The 18290-nt window shown below is 39.2% G+C and overlaps 1 protein-coding gene across 2 annotated transcripts in view; it reads left to right on the forward strand.

Annotated features, from left to right (window-relative positions):
• Positions 1 to 18290, forward strand: part of fbxw7 (F-box and WD repeat domain containing 7) — a 208714-nt gene that overhangs the window by 74137 nt on the left and 116287 nt on the right. For both annotated transcript variants that reach the window (XM_037532579.1, XM_017713536.2), the window contains exon 3: positions 2074 to 2877. In XM_037532579.1, the coding sequence (XP_037388476.1) occupies positions 2146 to 2877 (732 nt within the window). In that variant the 5' untranslated portion in view covers positions 2074 to 2145. The remainder of the gene's footprint in view (positions 1 to 2073; positions 2878 to 18290) is intronic.

The raw sequence follows: 18290 nt of genomic DNA on the forward strand, positions 1-18290 counted from the left end.
ACATTTATAGTCACTCATTTTTGCTGTATTGTAAGATGTATTCAGTCGAGCTGGTTTACTCTTAACTCTCTCTCATTGATCTCCTGACTGTTACTGCTCCTGTCTGCTTCCACTGTGTCTCCTTCATCCTTCTCTCTGCCACAACCTCCTCTAGCATCATGTTTTCCATAAACACATCCAAGCGTACTGGCCGAGCTAGCGTGCCCCATCAGTCTCTACTGCAGACCTCCATTACCTTAATCAGTTTCTCTCTTCAGGTTCATTATCTAATACAGCTGTAGAGGTGTCCGCACTCAGCACATCATGTCCCTCACTGCCCTTCTGCATTTACAGCGAGTCGAGTGCATCTTACTGATCTATCTGCCATGTACAGTGTTACATTTTTTCAAATTGACAGTATTTTAGTCATCAAGTCGACATTCTCAGCATTGTGACCTCTGTCACAGTCTCTCGCTGTCTCCCATAGTCTAAAATGCTATTTAGTGTCAAATCCCATCTCTTATACAACAACGCTCTCTGCTGGCCAGTCACAGAAACCACCTTTGAGTCCATAAAAAACTCTTCACTGTTTTTTTGAAAAATCAAAGATTTTTGCTCTTACGCAATCAAGTTGCCAGTTAACTGGCGGTTAACACTAGTTGTGGTTTTGATGTCACAGCACTTGAGATTTTCGCTGTGACATCATTTTCGTGCAGTTCACCAGTTCCATGTTATTAGGTAAATTTCAACACTTAAATTTCAACAACTCTCATGTGGGCTGACGTTTTTCAATGGTATTATAGTTTGTATCATTAATCTCACTGTTTTGTCTTTAGGTGGGCAAATTTGTTTATATGTCAAGGCTTTTGTCTTAAACTAGGCCAGTTAGTGAGGTTGAGTAAAATTGAGTAAAATGCTGAGTTTGTTTGAACAGAACTGTTTTGCTCATATTTGAGACAAAAATACCAATTCTTCCATAATACTGCACTGATATCTGAGTTTTTTTATCCAAAAAAAACTCAAGGACCTTAATATGAGCATTGCTGTTACTGAATAGACTGAGATTAGATCCAGAAGATATCATTATCAAGTGCTAGCAGCTGTAGTTTTAGCTACATCTAACTGTTATGGGTCTCATCTGACACAAAAACCACTAGTCTCCCTCGGCTAGTCACAGTGCATGTCCTTATTAGTGAACTGATGGAAAGGATCATTGGTCAGCCTTAATTTGGTCTAGTTCCTGCTTATTGACTTGCTGTGTCCTCAGTGTTGAATAGAACCGAAAGTAAGCTGTTATTCCTGCCGCGATGAGGTTTATTGTCTGAAAGTGGCCTATATTGAATCTCTGCCTGCATAAATGCTAATGTCCTTTGTTTTATTTGGGGAAACATGAATAAAAGATGAGGGTAATTCCCACTATCAGCGCAGCTTTAACACTCAGGAGGGAGACAGAGAACTAATCTCTAACCTCTTTTTCTCATTTTCTTCTCTTTTCTCCCTCTATCTCTATTTCTCTCATCTTCTTCACACTTCTCCCTCACCGACTCGCTCCCTTCTTTCGTCTCATCCTTCTCACTTTTCTATCTTCTCTCACTCACTCTCCCATTAGCTTCTTGCTTCCTGTGTCTTTTCTTCCCTTTTCACTTTTCACTCTTATCTCCTTTCTTCCCTTCTGGTTTCTCTGCCCTTTTCTCTCAGCTTTCTCTATTGCTCTCTTCCAATTTTTTTCCTTGCTTCCTTCTCTGTCTTGTTCTGAATTTCTCTTCACTCACTTTTTGCTTATATTGTCCCTTATTCTCCTTCCTTCCTCTTTCCTCTCTCCTCTTTTGCCCCCACCCCCATCTCTCAGAATTATTACATTTTTAAAAATGCAGTGTAATTTAAGAACACTGAGTTGTTTAGCTGCAATACATCTAAATATTTTAAAATTTTCCTTCTCCCCCTTTTCCTCCTCCTCACTTTTTAAAATAGTTTGTTTATGGTTCATCAGTGTTTAGTTTTTTAAAGTCACAATTATTCTGATGTTACGGTGAAATAAGCTTTTAAGAAATGAAAATCTAAGATCTAACATTATCATCTCTCTTCACCTTTCAGAATGTTGGGAAGTCCTTTTCCTCCTCAGACAGCCTAGCGAAGGTTCAGGAGGTAGCAAGCTGGCTTTTGGAGATGAACCAGGATCTGCTGTCGGGGGGCAGCGGCAGCAGGGCGGCGCAGCAGCAGCAGCGGCCTCCAGCCCAGCCTGATCCACACCCACACCACGTCAACCTGGAGGGACACCAACCCCGGGAGCCACGGCAACGGAGGAGGAGAGAGCGAGGGGAGGAGGTGGAGGAGGAGGAGGACGAGAGAGATCATTCTGGAGAGGTGGAAGAAGAGGGAGAAGAAGAAGAGCCGGAAGAACCATGGCCTTCTGGGAGGAACCAGTCCGTGGGCGAGAATGAGAGAGCGGAAGAAGGGAGAAGGAGGAGGGAGGAGGTGAACGGTGGAGAGAAAGGAGCCCAGTGGATGTGGGAGCAAGAGCAAAGGCAGAGGAGACAAAGACGAAGACAACAGGATGAAGAGGAAGAGGAGGAGGAGGAAGAGGAAGAGAACAATAACAGTGGAGGAGAGGGACATGTAGGAGTAGGTCCTCAGTCTGAGGAAGACCATGGCCGGCCAGAAGATGAGGACGGGGAAAGAGAAGCGGAGGAGGAGATGGACCAGGAGAGTGACGAGTTTGAACCATCAGAGGACAGTGGAAGGGAGGAGGATGAGGAAGGAGAGGAGGATGAAGGAGGTGAAGGTGGCCTCCATTCTCCTTCAGTCAGGACCAGCGTGTCGGACCCTAATGATAACATGGACCACCCCTCAGGACGACAGAACCAAAGCTCATCCTCATCTCATCAGACACATCCTCAGGTGAGCCTGCCAATTTAGTCAATTCCTTATGAGTGGCATCAGCCAGCTTTTATGTTCATTTATCAAGGCCTGAAAATTTATCACTGATAATGATTTAAGAAGCTAAAATTGTGATACCTGATATCCTCAACCAATATATTACTTATGATCAGAAATGCAACTGCAGTAGTCAGCCGGTCAACTCCAGATTACACTCGCGATTTCAATTTACAAAACGAAACATAAACATAGAAATCATGAGTGCGGCATCCACGTGTGCGTGATGTGCATTCCCATGAAGAGGAGTCAGGTTCTGCATCCTTCAGCTGAATAAATGTATTTGTACATGAGGAAGGTCCGCAGTGCGATTTGTATTTGCGACATAAATGTAAAAGTGATGCCCTCTCCGACTCTAGGGGGGAGCTCAAGAACAAAAATACCAAATGCTGCTTTGATATTGATTGAATTTTTTATTTTTTTTAATCCAAACAGTGAACTGGTCAGGCCCTATTCTTTACTAGCATTTTATAAACAAGACTAGGTTCTTTGACTTGACCTGTGCCTTTTTTGGTCTGCACTGTCAGGAAAGCCTTGTATGTCTGAATTTGAAACCATTTTAGGAGAAATTAAAAAAGCAACATACTTAACCATGACATCTGTTAACTTAAGACAACTTTTTAAAAAAAAATTTTGCTTTGCCCGTTTGCTTTGAAATGTTCTGCAAATGTAAAGGGCTGTGTATTTGAAAGCTTTAAAAACCCTTTTTAGTGATTGCGTAGCTGTTGTCAGGATGAATGAAGTTGTCTTGTAAATAACGAAATCTAAATTTCCTTATTTATTTATTTATTTTTTTAAATGAAAGGTCTTTGATGTTTTAAGAGTTTAAGGTTTACCAGTTTAGATACTGGTACATTTTGAAACTAACGTTCATGCCACAGTGCATACGCAACAACAAAGTCTCAAAAGCAGCTCTTTTTAAATTTGCTGCTGTGATGTCATGAAAAACCAAGTCACTCACGTATATCTGCCTGCAGCAATTTAGCTTTGCCCAGTTACTCTGAAGTTACAAAGGCTGTTACAGACCAGACTGCTTTTAAAGTGAGACACAATGCAGTGCAACCAGTCAACAAAGCATGTTTACGTAGATCAGTGTCGAAGGCACCTTAAGAAAATCAGACGAATGAATCTGGTAACCCACACAAACAGCAAGTTGTACTGCAGAAGAAAATTAAATGGAGCTAAAATGTAGGATATGAGCCCATTGAGTACTTCGACTTTGGTACTTTATCAGAAGAATTTCCTCCCTTTGTGGAATTTTAATATTGAGTTCATCAGACAAACATATATCAGTCAGGCCTTGTACTGTTCCTTTACTTGCACTCTTAACATTTTATGTCCTAGTCTTTGTTCTAGCTGACGCTGGACTATCCAGTTATTTTGTTGAAATCCTCGCCTCTAGAATGGAAAACACTCTTAATCTTTACGTCTGTAAATGGAAGAATTTTGTCTTGATGTTCAGGTTCTATGATGGTCTGAGAAGTTAGCCTTTGCACATTTCAAGCAGTTCTGGATTCAGTGCTGCAGGTTTGTGGTGTATGTCTCCCTCTGCTGGTCAAACTGTAAATAAGAATGTTCAGGGTATGCTGGACATTTGGGCTTGGCTGCTGTTGTGAATGTTGTCAGGATGGATACAGTGTGAGATAGTTTAAAGGAATTAATTCTGCTGGAGCTAAACTGGGGTTTAAAGCTTGTGCCAGATATTTGGCATTAAATTATGGCCTATATTTTGAGCTACTATGGATGGATGAACTCCGCTGCCACAGTTTCAATAAGTGATGTTATTAATACATGATTAATTGCTTTTCTGTTGTGCTATGAAGCACAGCTTGTTGAATTTATTTTGCCTTAAGAGTTCAGTATGCTAAGACTTTGCGTAGCTTGGGAGTTTTATACACCCAAAGCAAATATGATTTATTTGCGGATTTTTTTTTTTTTCCACACTTTTGATCTTGTCACCACTCTCTGAATGGCCTGCTTTTCTATTTTACTCTGCTTTGCTGAAATCACTGTCCCTCGATATATAGGACCTCACTTAAGTAATTTATAATGGTTGTACTTTATTAATTGTTCGTTTTTGTGTAAACGTCCTATAAATATAGGAGGTGCATACAGCCAAAAGGCAAGATTTAACCCAGTTGCTTATGCAAATTTTAATAACCCTAAATGTAGTCCATCAGCCAAGACATGTTTGAAGTCTGAAATTTGCTTATTTATTTCAAGCACTTGAACTATGATTGTAATGTAGCTAACAAGTGGCCTAACAATTGGTACACCTGTTGGCATGGTACTAAAAGCAAAGTCATCTCACACTCATCTCAACCCATGTGGTGGTGTTCAGTAGTCTCTAATAGACTTGATTATGTTGTTTCTGACACTGTATTTATTACCCACGGGTATCCATGAACATAGACAAAAGTATATTAGTGTAGCCAGAAAAGAGAATTTTGGCTTCTAACCATGGCGAACCTTTCTGCACTGGAAACTCTAGATCAACGTTGCCCAAAGTGTGGCCATTTTATTTACTATCCAAAACCTGAACGTACATGTGTCAAAGTTCTTATAAGTAGTGTTTGGTGTTGGTAAACTAGTGGAAAATCTGGAGAGTTTTCATTGCCTCAAAATGCCCTGTATCAGCCATGTACTCAACCATGATTAGATTCTGAAAGTACCCAATGTAGACCAGTACATTTGTAGAACTATTGTTAAAACAGTGTTTCAGACACAAGACAGTGTATTCAAAATCATTGCATGTAATAACTCTTTCTGTGAGCGAGCTTTCAGAGGTGGATGTCTGGTTCCTATAACAGTTTTACTTGGAACGTTTCTCCAGAACTGAGCATTTCATGCTAAACCACTTTGAATGACTTTGTGCACGTCTAAACAACTGAATTATACAGAACATGTAAACTCTTTATGCATGAGATGGGAAAAGATCAAACTCATGCCTCAGTAAACTGGGTCTAGTGGTGTTTCCAACTGATTAATAATAATATAAAGTGATGTGTGGTCCAGAAAGAGAATTCCTCCTGTAACTTTAGTCCTAATAATGAGTGACTGTAACATACAGCTGTGCTGACGGTGATGGAGAAGCAGCATCTGCTTTCTCTCTCTTATTCAAGTAACAGATGCTCTCCAGTGTGTTGCATGGTGTGTGGGCATTCAGGGGGGCTGTAGTCTTCTTCTTGTTCTTCTTCTTGTTCTTCTTCTTCTTCTTCTTGTTCTTCTTCTTCTTCTTCTTCTTCTTCGAGTTTTGTATCCCTCCTGTGGGAAAGAGGGTTGATGGCACACGAGTGACAGAAAGCGCTCTTTTTCTCTCTCTCTCTCTCTCTCTCTCTCTCTCTCTCTCTCTCTCTCTCTCTCTCTCTCTCTCTCTCTCTCTCTCTCTCTCTCTCCCTCTCTCTCTCTCTCTCTCTCTCTCTCTCTCTCTCTCTCACACATCATATGCTCGTCCTCGTATGAGAGAGACAGAACTGACACGGATTTATCATCAGGATCACAGCGCAATGGATCAACTAGACATTCTCTCGTTCATTCTTGGCTTTCTTTTTTTGTTTCTTCTCTTTCTTTAGTTTCTTTCACTATTTCACTTCTGTCACTATTTTTCTTGCTCTTTGTCTTGATCTCTTTCTCTTGCTTATTTTCCTCTAAGTTTCTCTTGCTCTCTTTCTCTTGCTTTTTCGTGCTCTCTTTCTCTCCTTTCCATTTCTGCCTTTTTTCTTGCTCTGTTATTTTATATCTTTCTCCTCACTTTGATATTTCTTTGTTTCTCTCTTTCTCTCCCTACTTTCTCTTTCTCCTCTTTCTTCTCTTGCTCTTTCCTTCACCCTTTCTTTGTTTCTCTCTCTCTCTCTCTCTCTCTCTCTCTCTCTCTCTCTCTCTCTCTCTCTCTCTCTCTGAGTATATATGATTAGCTATGGGGAATCGCACTATGAAGAAAGTGGCTTTGTTGCTGGTGAGTGTGATGATCTGATCAGCTGATCTGAGGGGGAGTTTGCAGAGTTGTCGGGGGTTTTGTGTGGGATTTAGCTAAACTTGGCTGATGCTGGAAATAACCTAGACTTTTCAGCACGGGTGTAAAATAAATCGATTTGAAGGTGGTGATTCAACTGCATCAGTACTGAAATTTTGGCATCAGTTATATTAGATCATAATAGTCATTTCTAGGGCTGAAAAAAAATTATCAGGCTGTTTTCAGACATAAATTGAATCAAATCAGGATGAGGTCAGGGTTTGCAGCTGTAGTAAAGTCAGAGTAAATGTTAAAATGTTCAGTGGTCTGTTAAATCACTGTGATCATTCTGTGGTTTTGTTGGTGCAGATTTGCTCCTAGTTGAGCAGTGAAATCAGTTGTTTGTGCACCTGTGTCTGTGGAGTGGAGGCTTGGAGAGTGTAAGCAACTTTCTGTTTATTGATGGACAGGTGCGGAGTAGATCTGTTTACAAGCATGCAGGACATCCTGTAGAAGTCCTGTAGGAGGCACTTTCCTGTGCTGAATGAGTGAGGGGCTAGTAAACTGTGCACCAACAGATGCACTTCACAGTACACTAACCTCCTGCATGTTTTACTAAAGACAGTGTAATTGGTTCTGTTTAATGTTGTACAGTGTGTGAAATGTTAAGTAAAACGATTGTGCCAAGTTTGAGAGTTTTTGCGTTTAAGCATCAATACTAATGCATTGCGTCTGTATACCAAAATGTAGTGATCGTCTATTGAGAAAATGTTTTTGATATACATGATTTGATATTTTTGCCATATTGCCACCCGTATTGTAAATCCACAAAGTACATCTATATGGTTGATATTTTTTGATGAAATGGCCAATAAAATCATTAACACGGTTAATGTCCAATACTGTTTGTTTATTCAGTGTATAATTTAAAAGAATTCAACATTTTACTGAAATAATCAGTTGGGATAATTGTGATCTTTGAGTTTTAATGATCAATGCAATCAAAGTCCTTGTAGGAACGTCTGTCTGCTTGGTGGCCATATTGCCAATGCACATGGGCAGCTATGGCCAATTATGAAAGACCAGGCACCTGTCTTTTTGAATGAGGAGGCACCTATAAACATATGTGCATATGTCCACAACAAGAGAGGGTTTTTCCCCCACTTACAGCTTTACCAGCAATCCAAATGGCAATTGGCTTTCCCTATAAATCCATGGCTTTTAATGAGGATGATGAGCATTCATTTTTTAAAACGGTGAACTGTCTCCTCCTTTCAATGTCTCTGATTTAATTTAGGAGACATTCTCCCATTGATTTATATTGAAACAGTCGTAACTGAATGATGAGCCTGCAGAGTAAAATCTGTAGTGAACAGGTTTTCTTCTGTTTGTTTACGGTGTCTTGACGCCTGCAGATACAAGTTTTTAAAAATTTTTTTTTAGAGGACTGTGTTTATTGCAGTTGACTTTGGAGCTGTTTGCAACTTGAAACACCTGAGATTTGGCGCAGTTGGAGGAATGGTTTTTATTTTTGTGTCCTTGTGGTTACGAACATCATGGCAAGCTCAGAAAAAGTGCTAAACATTTTCATGAGTAAGCGGAGGGGCTTTTCCATGGGGATTATGAGCAGAGATGAGAGGTTGTGAGGTAGCCTGGGGAGTCCAGTGCTCCTCTGCATCATCCAATCAAAGAACAGATTGGAGATGGGTACGAGTGAGAGAGCCTGGTTTAAAAGGGAACGGCATTTTTCAACCAGATCTCAACTCCAGAGCATTATTTTAGATTTTTCCAATACTGATATCTTGACGGGCGGCACGGTGGCTTGGTGGGTAGCACTGTCGCCTCACAGCGAGGAGGGCCTGGGTTCGATTCCCCGGCCGGGCGGCCAGGGTCCTCTCTGTGTGGAGTTTGCATGTTCTCCCCGTGTCTGCGTGGGTTTCCTCCGGGTTCTCCGGTTTCCTCCCACAGTCCAAAGACATGCAGTCAGGCCAATTGGACATGCTAAATTGCCCCTAGGTGTGAGTGTGTGAGTGACTGTCTGTGTCTGTCTGTCTGCCCTGCGATGGACTGGCGACCTGTCCAGGGTGTATCCTGCCTTCCGCCCGAAGACTGCTGGGATAGGCTCCAGCACCCCCCCGCGACCCTGACGGAGAAGCGGCTTAGATAATGGATGGATGGATGGATGATATCTTGACCAAGAAAAGGAAATGATATGCAAATAATTTTAACTACATTTAATTGAAAATAGCACAAAGACAACATATCGAATGTTGAAACAGAGAAATTCTATTGTATTTTGAAAAATCTATGCCCATTTTGAATTTGATGGAAACAGTGCGTTCCAAAAACAGGACGGGGGCAACAAAAGGCTGGCAAAGTTTTTTTATTTTTTTATCATTATTATTTTTTTTAATGAAGTAATTGTACTTGCACAGGGCTCATGTTATCGTTTGTGTTTTTTTTTTCTTTTTTTTTTCTTGTTCTTATATTTTAAATTCAGCAGTAATTCGCATTAACATTTTGCCAGTGCCCGAACCAAACATATGACAATTTTGTAGCTTGCCAGTACACGCTAACAGAGCTTTATAACTGGTGGTACACTGATGAGAAAATGTAGAGACTGCTGGAGTGAAGAATATTTCTCAGACTATTTAAAGAACATAATTTCTCCATGTAAACGGGTAATGTTTAAAAACCTAAAGCTAGCGAGTTGCTCTTTACATCTGTAGTAAAGGAAAAAAAATATATATATATATATATATATATATATATATATATATATATATATATATATATATATATATATATATATAGAAAGAAAGAAAGAAAGAAAGAAAAATCTACAAAGTGCTTCACATGATGCAATACCCAGAAAAATAAAAAAAATATTAATATAATAAGTACTAATATAAACAAGTCTCAAAACATGCACTTAAAAGTGCAATAACAAGTTAGTGAAGAAAAAAATGAAAAAGAAAACTCATATTAAAAACCATCAAAGGCAAGCGTATGAAAAGACATCTTTTAGATGCTTTTAAAAACATATGCAGTCTAATATCCAGAGGAATTTGCTCAAGACCATCAAAGTTTCAAATTTTTCTACTCAGCCCTAATTACAAGCCCACACTTATTACAAGCTACCCATCACCAAGTTCAGGGAAACTTGTTGAAATTATTGCCTGTGATAATTGTCCGTACATCACAGATAAAGTGGAAAGACATTACATTGTAAGTACACTGGGGTACTCCTCTAACAGGACTGGAATAAACAGGCTGAAAATTAACATCTCAAAACATTGGAAATGCCCTCCGGATGAAGCATCCTAAGCATCTCCACTAAAGCGCCTGTGTCCTTTTTCTAATTAGCCTTGACTAATTGGGTTTTTTAAAATAATTTTTCTTTTTTTCTTTAAAGAGCAGTTATTTCTCTGTGGTTTTGTGTTTTAAATGTGTTGTTTGGGGATTAGCTGTTTTGAAGCAGTTAAGCTAAAGTTTGTAGAGTGGAAATGTGTATTTCACACTGCCTTTCTCCATCCAGTGTCCCGGTAATTAGCCGTCCAGCAGAAGGAAGCGTTGAAAATTCATCAGAAAGCATTCCAAATGCGTTAAAGGCTTAAATAATGTAAATTTGATTACCCTGTGCTCCATGCTGTTTGATTAGTGAGTAGAGCTTGACTTATGCTTAATTTTCAAATCAGAATACTTTTTTTTTTCTTGTTCTCAGTGTTTTTCAGATGTGGCTTTTTGATTGCCCATATGTTCTCCAGAGCATGTTTTGATTAGTGTTTGATGCAGCATTCTCAATCTCCTGCTCTAAAGGGACACAGCATTGCACAGCTTAGTGATTTTTCTTGCTTCAACCAAGCAGATTCAATCGAGCAACTGATTATCAAGGATCATTGTTGATTAAATATCTTTTAATGCTCTATAAAAATCATATGTTCCATTCGGTCATTTTGACAGGTTGTAATATAGAGTGCTTTTTAAATGAAACCATATAAGGCTCATCACCTCCACACTTCCTGCAGTGTATTACAGTCTGTCAGAATGACTGTAGAGCATTACTGAGCACTTTTTGTATGAAACAGCAGAAGCCGTAACGCCCCCTATACTTCCCATAGTGTATTACAATCTGTCAGAATGAGGATGTGGATCTTGTTTTGTAGAGCATATTTGTTTTGGTAAACACCACATCACTGACTTTTTCTCATAGGCGGTTTTGTTGATTCATTGCTGCAGCTCTAAGCTTCTAGAATTCTGCTTTAAGTTTAGGGTTATTATACAGGATTGTTGTTGAATATGGGCCTTGAATGAAAGAGAAGGGGACACCTGTTCCTAAGCTTAGTGCAGGTAAACCCTGGCTGGTTTGTGTTGTCTGGTTTTTTGTGTTTGATTTGGAAGCCCAGAGCTGCAGCAAGAAAAGAGCTGAATTTTTTATAGCTGCTCCTAATTAAATATGCCCTTTCTGAGGACACAACACAGTCCTCCTGCGATACAGTCTGGGCTCACATGCCTTTCACTGTTTTACCGCTCAGAGCCTCTGTGGCCCACTTAGGCCTAATCCAATTTCTTATTTTTACCCCTATCCCTTGTTTTCAATTGTCATTTTGCCCCTTGGAACTGAGTTACAAAGGGTAGTGGTTGAAGTCTGCCCCTATGAAATGGGACATCCCTCAAATAAAAACGAACATTAACAGACTACTAGAGGTGCTCTGTAGGCAACCCTGCAAGTCTGAAGTGACGGCAGACTGGCAGGGTTTTGTGTATGTATATATATTTAGAATCCTGCTGAAAACCTTTTCCAGGTTCATCTGATGGTACCTTGTGTTTTACACACATTATATACTGTGTTTATCTGTATAAAAGTGCTGCACAAGTAAAGTTGAAGCAAAGTTTGATGCTTTTTTATGTGTTGCTAGGCTGTAGCAATTATACTGGATTATAATAACAGTACAAGTATTTTGTCCATATTGCGCAGCTCTAGTCTGACCAAGTATGTCCTTAAACGACTTGGCTGTGTTTCTATGAGTGTTGTAAGTGAGTGAAAGAACCAAAGCTGTAGTGGACAGCTGTCTCTGTTTTCACAAAACCCACAGGTCATAGCTCAGGGGCCCTAAATGGACTAAACATGGCTGTCTTAGGCATGCTTCAAATAGATGTTTGAGTAAATTGCATTTCTTTTGTTGTCTTCCAAATCTTCCTAGGTTTCGTGATTACTGGTAGTTAAGTAAACTATTGATGTTACTGATTGGCCCCCTTGTGTGTTGTATACCTGTGATAACAAAATTCAGGACTGGAAACTGAGTTCAGGATCTGGATTTGAAGATTTTTGGTATATACCTACAAAAAATTGTAACGTAATTGAATAATGAAAATATTGATAATTAAAGCAGTTCTTATACTAATACTACACACTGAATGGAGTGCTAGGGTGTTAGATGTGTTAGTTATTAGAGATGCATGGTAGTATTGGAATCATGTTGGTATCTGTAGATAATTGCTTAAAAAATGACCAGGATCTGGCAAGTGCTTAGTCAGCCATTATTTCAACTGATATTTGATCAAGAACAGAATGTGTAATGACACTGGGTGACACTAAAATGTCTGCGTTTTATTCATTTCACTGCTTTTGTAACATTAAATAAATGTTATATTTCTCTATAATGCTAATGCAGCTAGGCCTGGGCTATAGGGCGATGTAATGGAATATTGTCGATGATGGACAAGTAACCCCTGATGGTGATGTGTAAAAGATTATAATCACTGCTCTGGTAAAAGAACTGAGAGTGGACTAGAGAGGACTGATTTATGAATGAGCCACTTGAAAAATATGTTGGGAAACTGGGTTTCATGTTTAAGGGAGGGTATGGGTGCAAGCACCAGCATGAATGAAATGTAAAACCAATTCGTAGGACAATATCAAGATTTTTAACCAGAGAATATTGTGTTAATTATTTTTAGGTATCACACAGGCCTAAATGCCGCTCAATCAGCTGAAACTGATGGTTTCATGTTGTGGATGAAGCTGCCAAGAATTAATTTTTAGAAAGTGTGTTTTTTGTGTGTGTGTGTGTGTTGTAACATGTTATTGCCATGAAAAGTGTAAGGTTTGGATGTAATTTGTTTTTTTTGTTATTTATACAATGATTTTTGTGTTTGAATTTAACAAACGATGATAAAACGATTCTTAATTTGATACTTACTGTAAGAACGTTATTTTTGATTTTGCTGTTGTTAATTAATCTGTATCAGCCATTAAATTGATCCACTGATATTTTGCGTTCTAATGAATTGGCCCAATTTGAACCTCAGTTGCACAGTGGAGTTAAATAAGCGTATAGAAACGTATCAAAGACCATGTTATTGGATTTAATTCAGGTGCTGCTGTTCTTATTTTAACTCATTTTCTGTATTTGAATTTCTGTGTACAGAGTCACTGAGGTGGTGCCAGATGGTACGTATTTTGATGCCTCAGGAAAACACGCTGATTTATTCATCGATGCGTTTGCTTTGCTGGCGTTTTGATGGAGTCCGTGTAAGCATAAATGCTAAAGTTAATGTATTAGCGATGTGTTATTGTGCCTGAAGAAGGCAGCTATTTAAATGTGCAGCTTTTTTGTAGAGCTGTAGGTCCTTTGAGAACAATGACAGATATTAAGTGAGTGTCTATGTATGTTTTGACACTAAAGTGGCCCAGATAGTGGAAGTGGAGCAGCTGTGTTTTGGTATTTTCCAGTGGGAACTCCACAGGAAAACCATCTGCACTGATTTCTCCCAGAAACTCTTTATTTTCCTGATTTTCATGCACTGTGTATCCAAAATTATCCAGACAGTCCTTCCAGTGAGTGAATTCAGCTACTTTAAGGTCCCCCGTTGCTGACACAGCTAGTCCCAAGGTCACCAAGCATAGGCTAGAGGGCTTTAAAGCAATGCAACTGCATTCTCTGGAGTGAAGATCCGTCCAATACCTTTTGGAATCAGTTGAAGTGGTGTTTGTTAACCAGTACTAGTCAGCCAACGTCTGTAGCTGACCTCAACAATGCTCATGTGGCAACCAAATCCTCACAGCAGTGTTTTTCCAACATTAGTGAAAAACCTTCTCAGAAGAGTTGAGGCTATTACTGCAGCAAAGGGAAACAAACTCCCCATGATTTCAGAAGAAACACTGCTACAAACCTTTGGCATTAAGCGTTTAGTTTAAATCTATTGACCTACCTACGGATATGTTCACCTGTAAAGCTTGTCCAATTTCATAGCAGTAACTACAAAATAACATGAGTACGTATAGCTGACTTGCTTGTTTTTTCCATGGCTGTGCGTTTTCACTCATCAGGAAAGGCTGTGTGTCACCTTTTCTTCTCAGGATCCACCAGCATATGCTTTAGTTTAACCTTAATTAGCACAGCTGCCTGTAGAGCGACAGACTTTAATAACTGAGGAGTATTTGAGCAGATGTGCTGCAGCAATAGTGCCTTAGCAGTTGTTTAGATGGTGTGCTGATTATACATTGTGGGCACTTGACAGAGTGAGATTCGTCCTGTTGTACTGTGAATTCAAAATACTCAGCGGTTCACCACTTCACCTGGTCAGAAAAACAAAACGGAGAAAAAAGAAAACCCATCCACTTCTAAAGCTGTCATCCTCTCTTTCCATCTCATTTGGATCAATGATATTCTTGTTTTAGGGTAATTTCACAGATTTCTACATATTAACGGAGTTCCCCTGTTGATTTTTAGCTGTGTCGTTTGATTTTTGGTGGATTTTGGCTGCGCTGTTCTCTTGTTGGTGGATTTTTATCTGTGCTGCCTCCTGTTGGTGTATTTTTTTTTTTTTTTTTTTTTAGCCCTGCTGTTCTCCATTTGGTGGATTTAAAATTTTTTTGTTGTTGTTGTTGACTCTGATTTCTTTGCAGTGGTAGCAATAGCAACCAGGAGTTGCATAGTCTATAACACAAATATAGACATTTTATTTAGTATCCAGTGAACCTAAATATGTCCTGAGTTTTTCTTTATAGTGTTGATAATGCTAAAATAGTAGTAAATGGGGCAGTCATGGGCTGGAGGTTAGGGAACTGGCCCTGTGACCAGAAGGTTGCCGGTTCAATCCCCAGTGCCGATAGTCCATGACTGAGGTGTCCTTGAGCAAGACACCTAACCCCCAATTGCTCCCCGGACGCAGTGGATAGGGCTGCCCACCGCTCTGGGCAAGTGTGCTCACTGCCCCCTAGTGGGTGTGTATTCACTAGTGTGTATGTGGTGTTTCACTTCACAGATGGGTTAAATGCGGAGGTGGGATTAAAAAAAGTATCACTTAAATGAAAATTTAGCCTTACAGTGCCTTGCATGTATCCACCACAATGGGATTTAAAGAGATGTGCTGTGGACCAAAAGCTTTTCTTAAAACTGTTATAAAAAATGTCTTCGGCTTAAGCATGTCCTATAATAACTTTCTGTGAGTGAGCATTTAGAGGTGGATGTCTGGTTCCTATCACCACCACTGTGAACAATTCTGACTCAGCAGTTTTCTCTAAAACAAACCACTTCACATCAAACCAGTGGAATTCCCCTTCAAGTTATTAGAAGGTGAATTGTGTTCAGAGGAGGCTGACAGTAAAAAACAGCCTTAATAGCATTCAAGGTCTAGCGTTACAACTTGCTACTGATTTTCAAGTTACGTGTGTGGACATTTGTTACATTTAAGCACTTGCAGAAAATCTTTTTGAAAGGTTTGTATGGTCTGGTTCTCCGTTTCTGCATTAGAACTTTCTCACTGGAGTCGTGGAAACCGTTGCTATGCAACTCCCATTATTTCCCTCATCGCCACGGGGATACAGCAGAGCAGAGTAGGGGGACGCAGGTGAGCCGTGGCTGGAGGCTGCTGTAGAGTGGTTAACAGAGTCGATCTGAACCCTGAGACATATTGTTACTGTCATTTGCTATATGTTCTCTTTACATTACACTGTTAATTAAAAGTAATTATGTAACTATGTAATGAATTTCATTTTTGCTTCAGTGAATTAAAAGTTAGAAAAAAAAAATCATAAAATAACGGCAGACTTTTTGATGTAGAAATATTGTCTTCTAGTCTGCAGTCATGTTAAGAATTTCTGCAGTTCTACTATCGAACACCAGAGGGCACCAACCCTCCAATTTCCAATGCTAATTCTCCACCTTTAACAGCTGATTCTGGATCACCTCCATTATAAAGAGCTTGCACTCCAGCAGACCTGAGCAGAATTCTAACTGAAATTATTAAATGGTTAAGATGTAAACTCAGTGATTTTAATGTGAACTGTTCCATTCTAATTTATAGTCAGAATTGTTCACTGTGGTGGTGATGGGAACCAGACAGCCGCCTCTAAAAGCTCCTTTACATGACATAACACTTTCAGAGGTCTGAGACATTGTTTAACAATAGTTTAAAAATGTTAGATTAATAGATTAAAATAGAATTACCATTTACGATGGGAGGGGTACAAGCAGTTCAAAATAGTTTACAAAGAAAATGTGTATTTTCAGGTTTGCCTCCATCAGCCTTGCATGGAAAAGCTTAGACATGTGTTGGTTCGCTGGTGGTTTTGGATGGTAAATAAAATGATTATTTTTGTTCTGGACATGGTGACCCATGGTTCCTACCACCATCACTAAAGCAGCCTTTACAATAACCTTTTTCATATTAAACCTCTCTGAATGCCTTTGCTTACAATTCAACCACTGAATCATGCAGCATTTTTTTAAAAATGGGTGGAATTCCCCTTTAATACAGAACCTGTCCTTTGCAGCTGTGCCAGAAGCAATCCCAGGCTTATTCATTAATCAGCCGTTTCCCATCTGTGTCCTGGACCTGGGCCAGGCCCTCATGCACACACAGCTTCTCCTCTGATCTGTGACCTGCTTCCTCTCACATGCATCCAAACACTAAACTGTTTGGAGGAGAAACAACAGAATCAGTCCAGCAGTATTAGAGGTCGTCTTCTACTAACACAGCCTGGAGAGGACCGGGCAAGGTCTGCTGAGCCTCAGCCACATCCTCGGGCTTTATGTGCTGTCAGTGCACCACAAAAGCACATACACACAAATGTTAAAAGGCCCATGTCCTGTGCCCTCTTCTTGTATTTGCCCTAAAACCTCTCTTTGAATTAAACAGGCTGTTTTAGTAGTGCACATTTAAGGGGAAATTATTTGCATTAAAAAGAAAATCTGAGATTGAGATGATGAATTGAGATGTAAACAATATCTACAACACAAGTATAGACATTTTATTTGCTGTCCAAAAAAACCTTCTTTTTATATGTAATATTGATATTAAAATGTGATAATTATAAAAATAAGCGTATAAACTAATAACTAATAAAACTAATAAAAAATAAACTAATTAGCTTTTCATGTATTTCTCCTACATTAATAGATTAAAAAAGATGTGTTGGACCAAAACTTTCTCAAACTTTCATAAAACTTCTGAAGTATGAGGGGTCGTTTCACTTTTCAGATGTCTGGTTTCTATCACCCAACAAAGTGAAGAATTCTGACGTGGTAACTTTCTCTAGGATCGAAGTATTTCACACCAAACCACTTTGAACATTGAAATTTTGAGGAAAGTTCTTCTTTAGGACTAAACGCTATTCTCATTGGCTGCCCTGTATAGTGACCTTGTTCAAAAAGCAAACCAGGCTGAGATGTGCAGTAGCAACCCTTCATTCTCATCACTTCATCAAGAAAAAAAAATATATATATATGTGTGTGTGTGTGTGTATTTGTATATCTATGTGTGCCATGCGGGGGGCGGCGCATGCCTCAGTATGTGTGTATTTTATTTAGGTTTTTTTGTAGAATAAGACAAAAGCACAGGTGTATCCACCACAATCCGTTCTCCCACACCTCATCAGGTAGACCAAAACCAAGATCCGTCTCCCAGGCAGATTTTAAGGGAGCAGAGGATGCTACAGAGCTGCTAGAGAATGTTGTAACAAATTGAGAAATTAAGTGTTTGGACTCTGGAGGTTTCTGTGTGAGTTCATAAATTTAGTGCTCTGGGGGCTAAGTCTGAAAATTGGGTACATTACGTCTAACAGAATGTCCAAGTTGAAGGTATCAGAAAATAATTAGCTTGAGGAAGATCTTGTGCTTAATTGTGAAAATGAATTAAAGTGATCATCTATATATATATATATATATATATATATATATATATATATATATATATATATATATATATATATATATATATATATATATATATATAAGTTTCAATATTTAAGTTTTGTGCGTTCTTAACCCATTTTGCCACCCAGCTGAAAAACTTTATCATACCTGGAGCAAAGTTGTGATTGTGGCAAATAGGGGAATACGAAGACACGTCTGAAATGTCGGGAAGAAATGATTTAATTTGTTTCAGTATTTTCAGAGAGCTGTACAAAATAAAACTG

This window comes from Pygocentrus nattereri, chromosome 22 (assembly GCF_015220715.1).
Source record: "Pygocentrus nattereri isolate fPygNat1 chromosome 22, fPygNat1.pri, whole genome shotgun sequence".
NCBI classification, from domain to species: domain Eukaryota; kingdom Metazoa; phylum Chordata; class Actinopteri; order Characiformes; family Serrasalmidae; genus Pygocentrus; species Pygocentrus nattereri.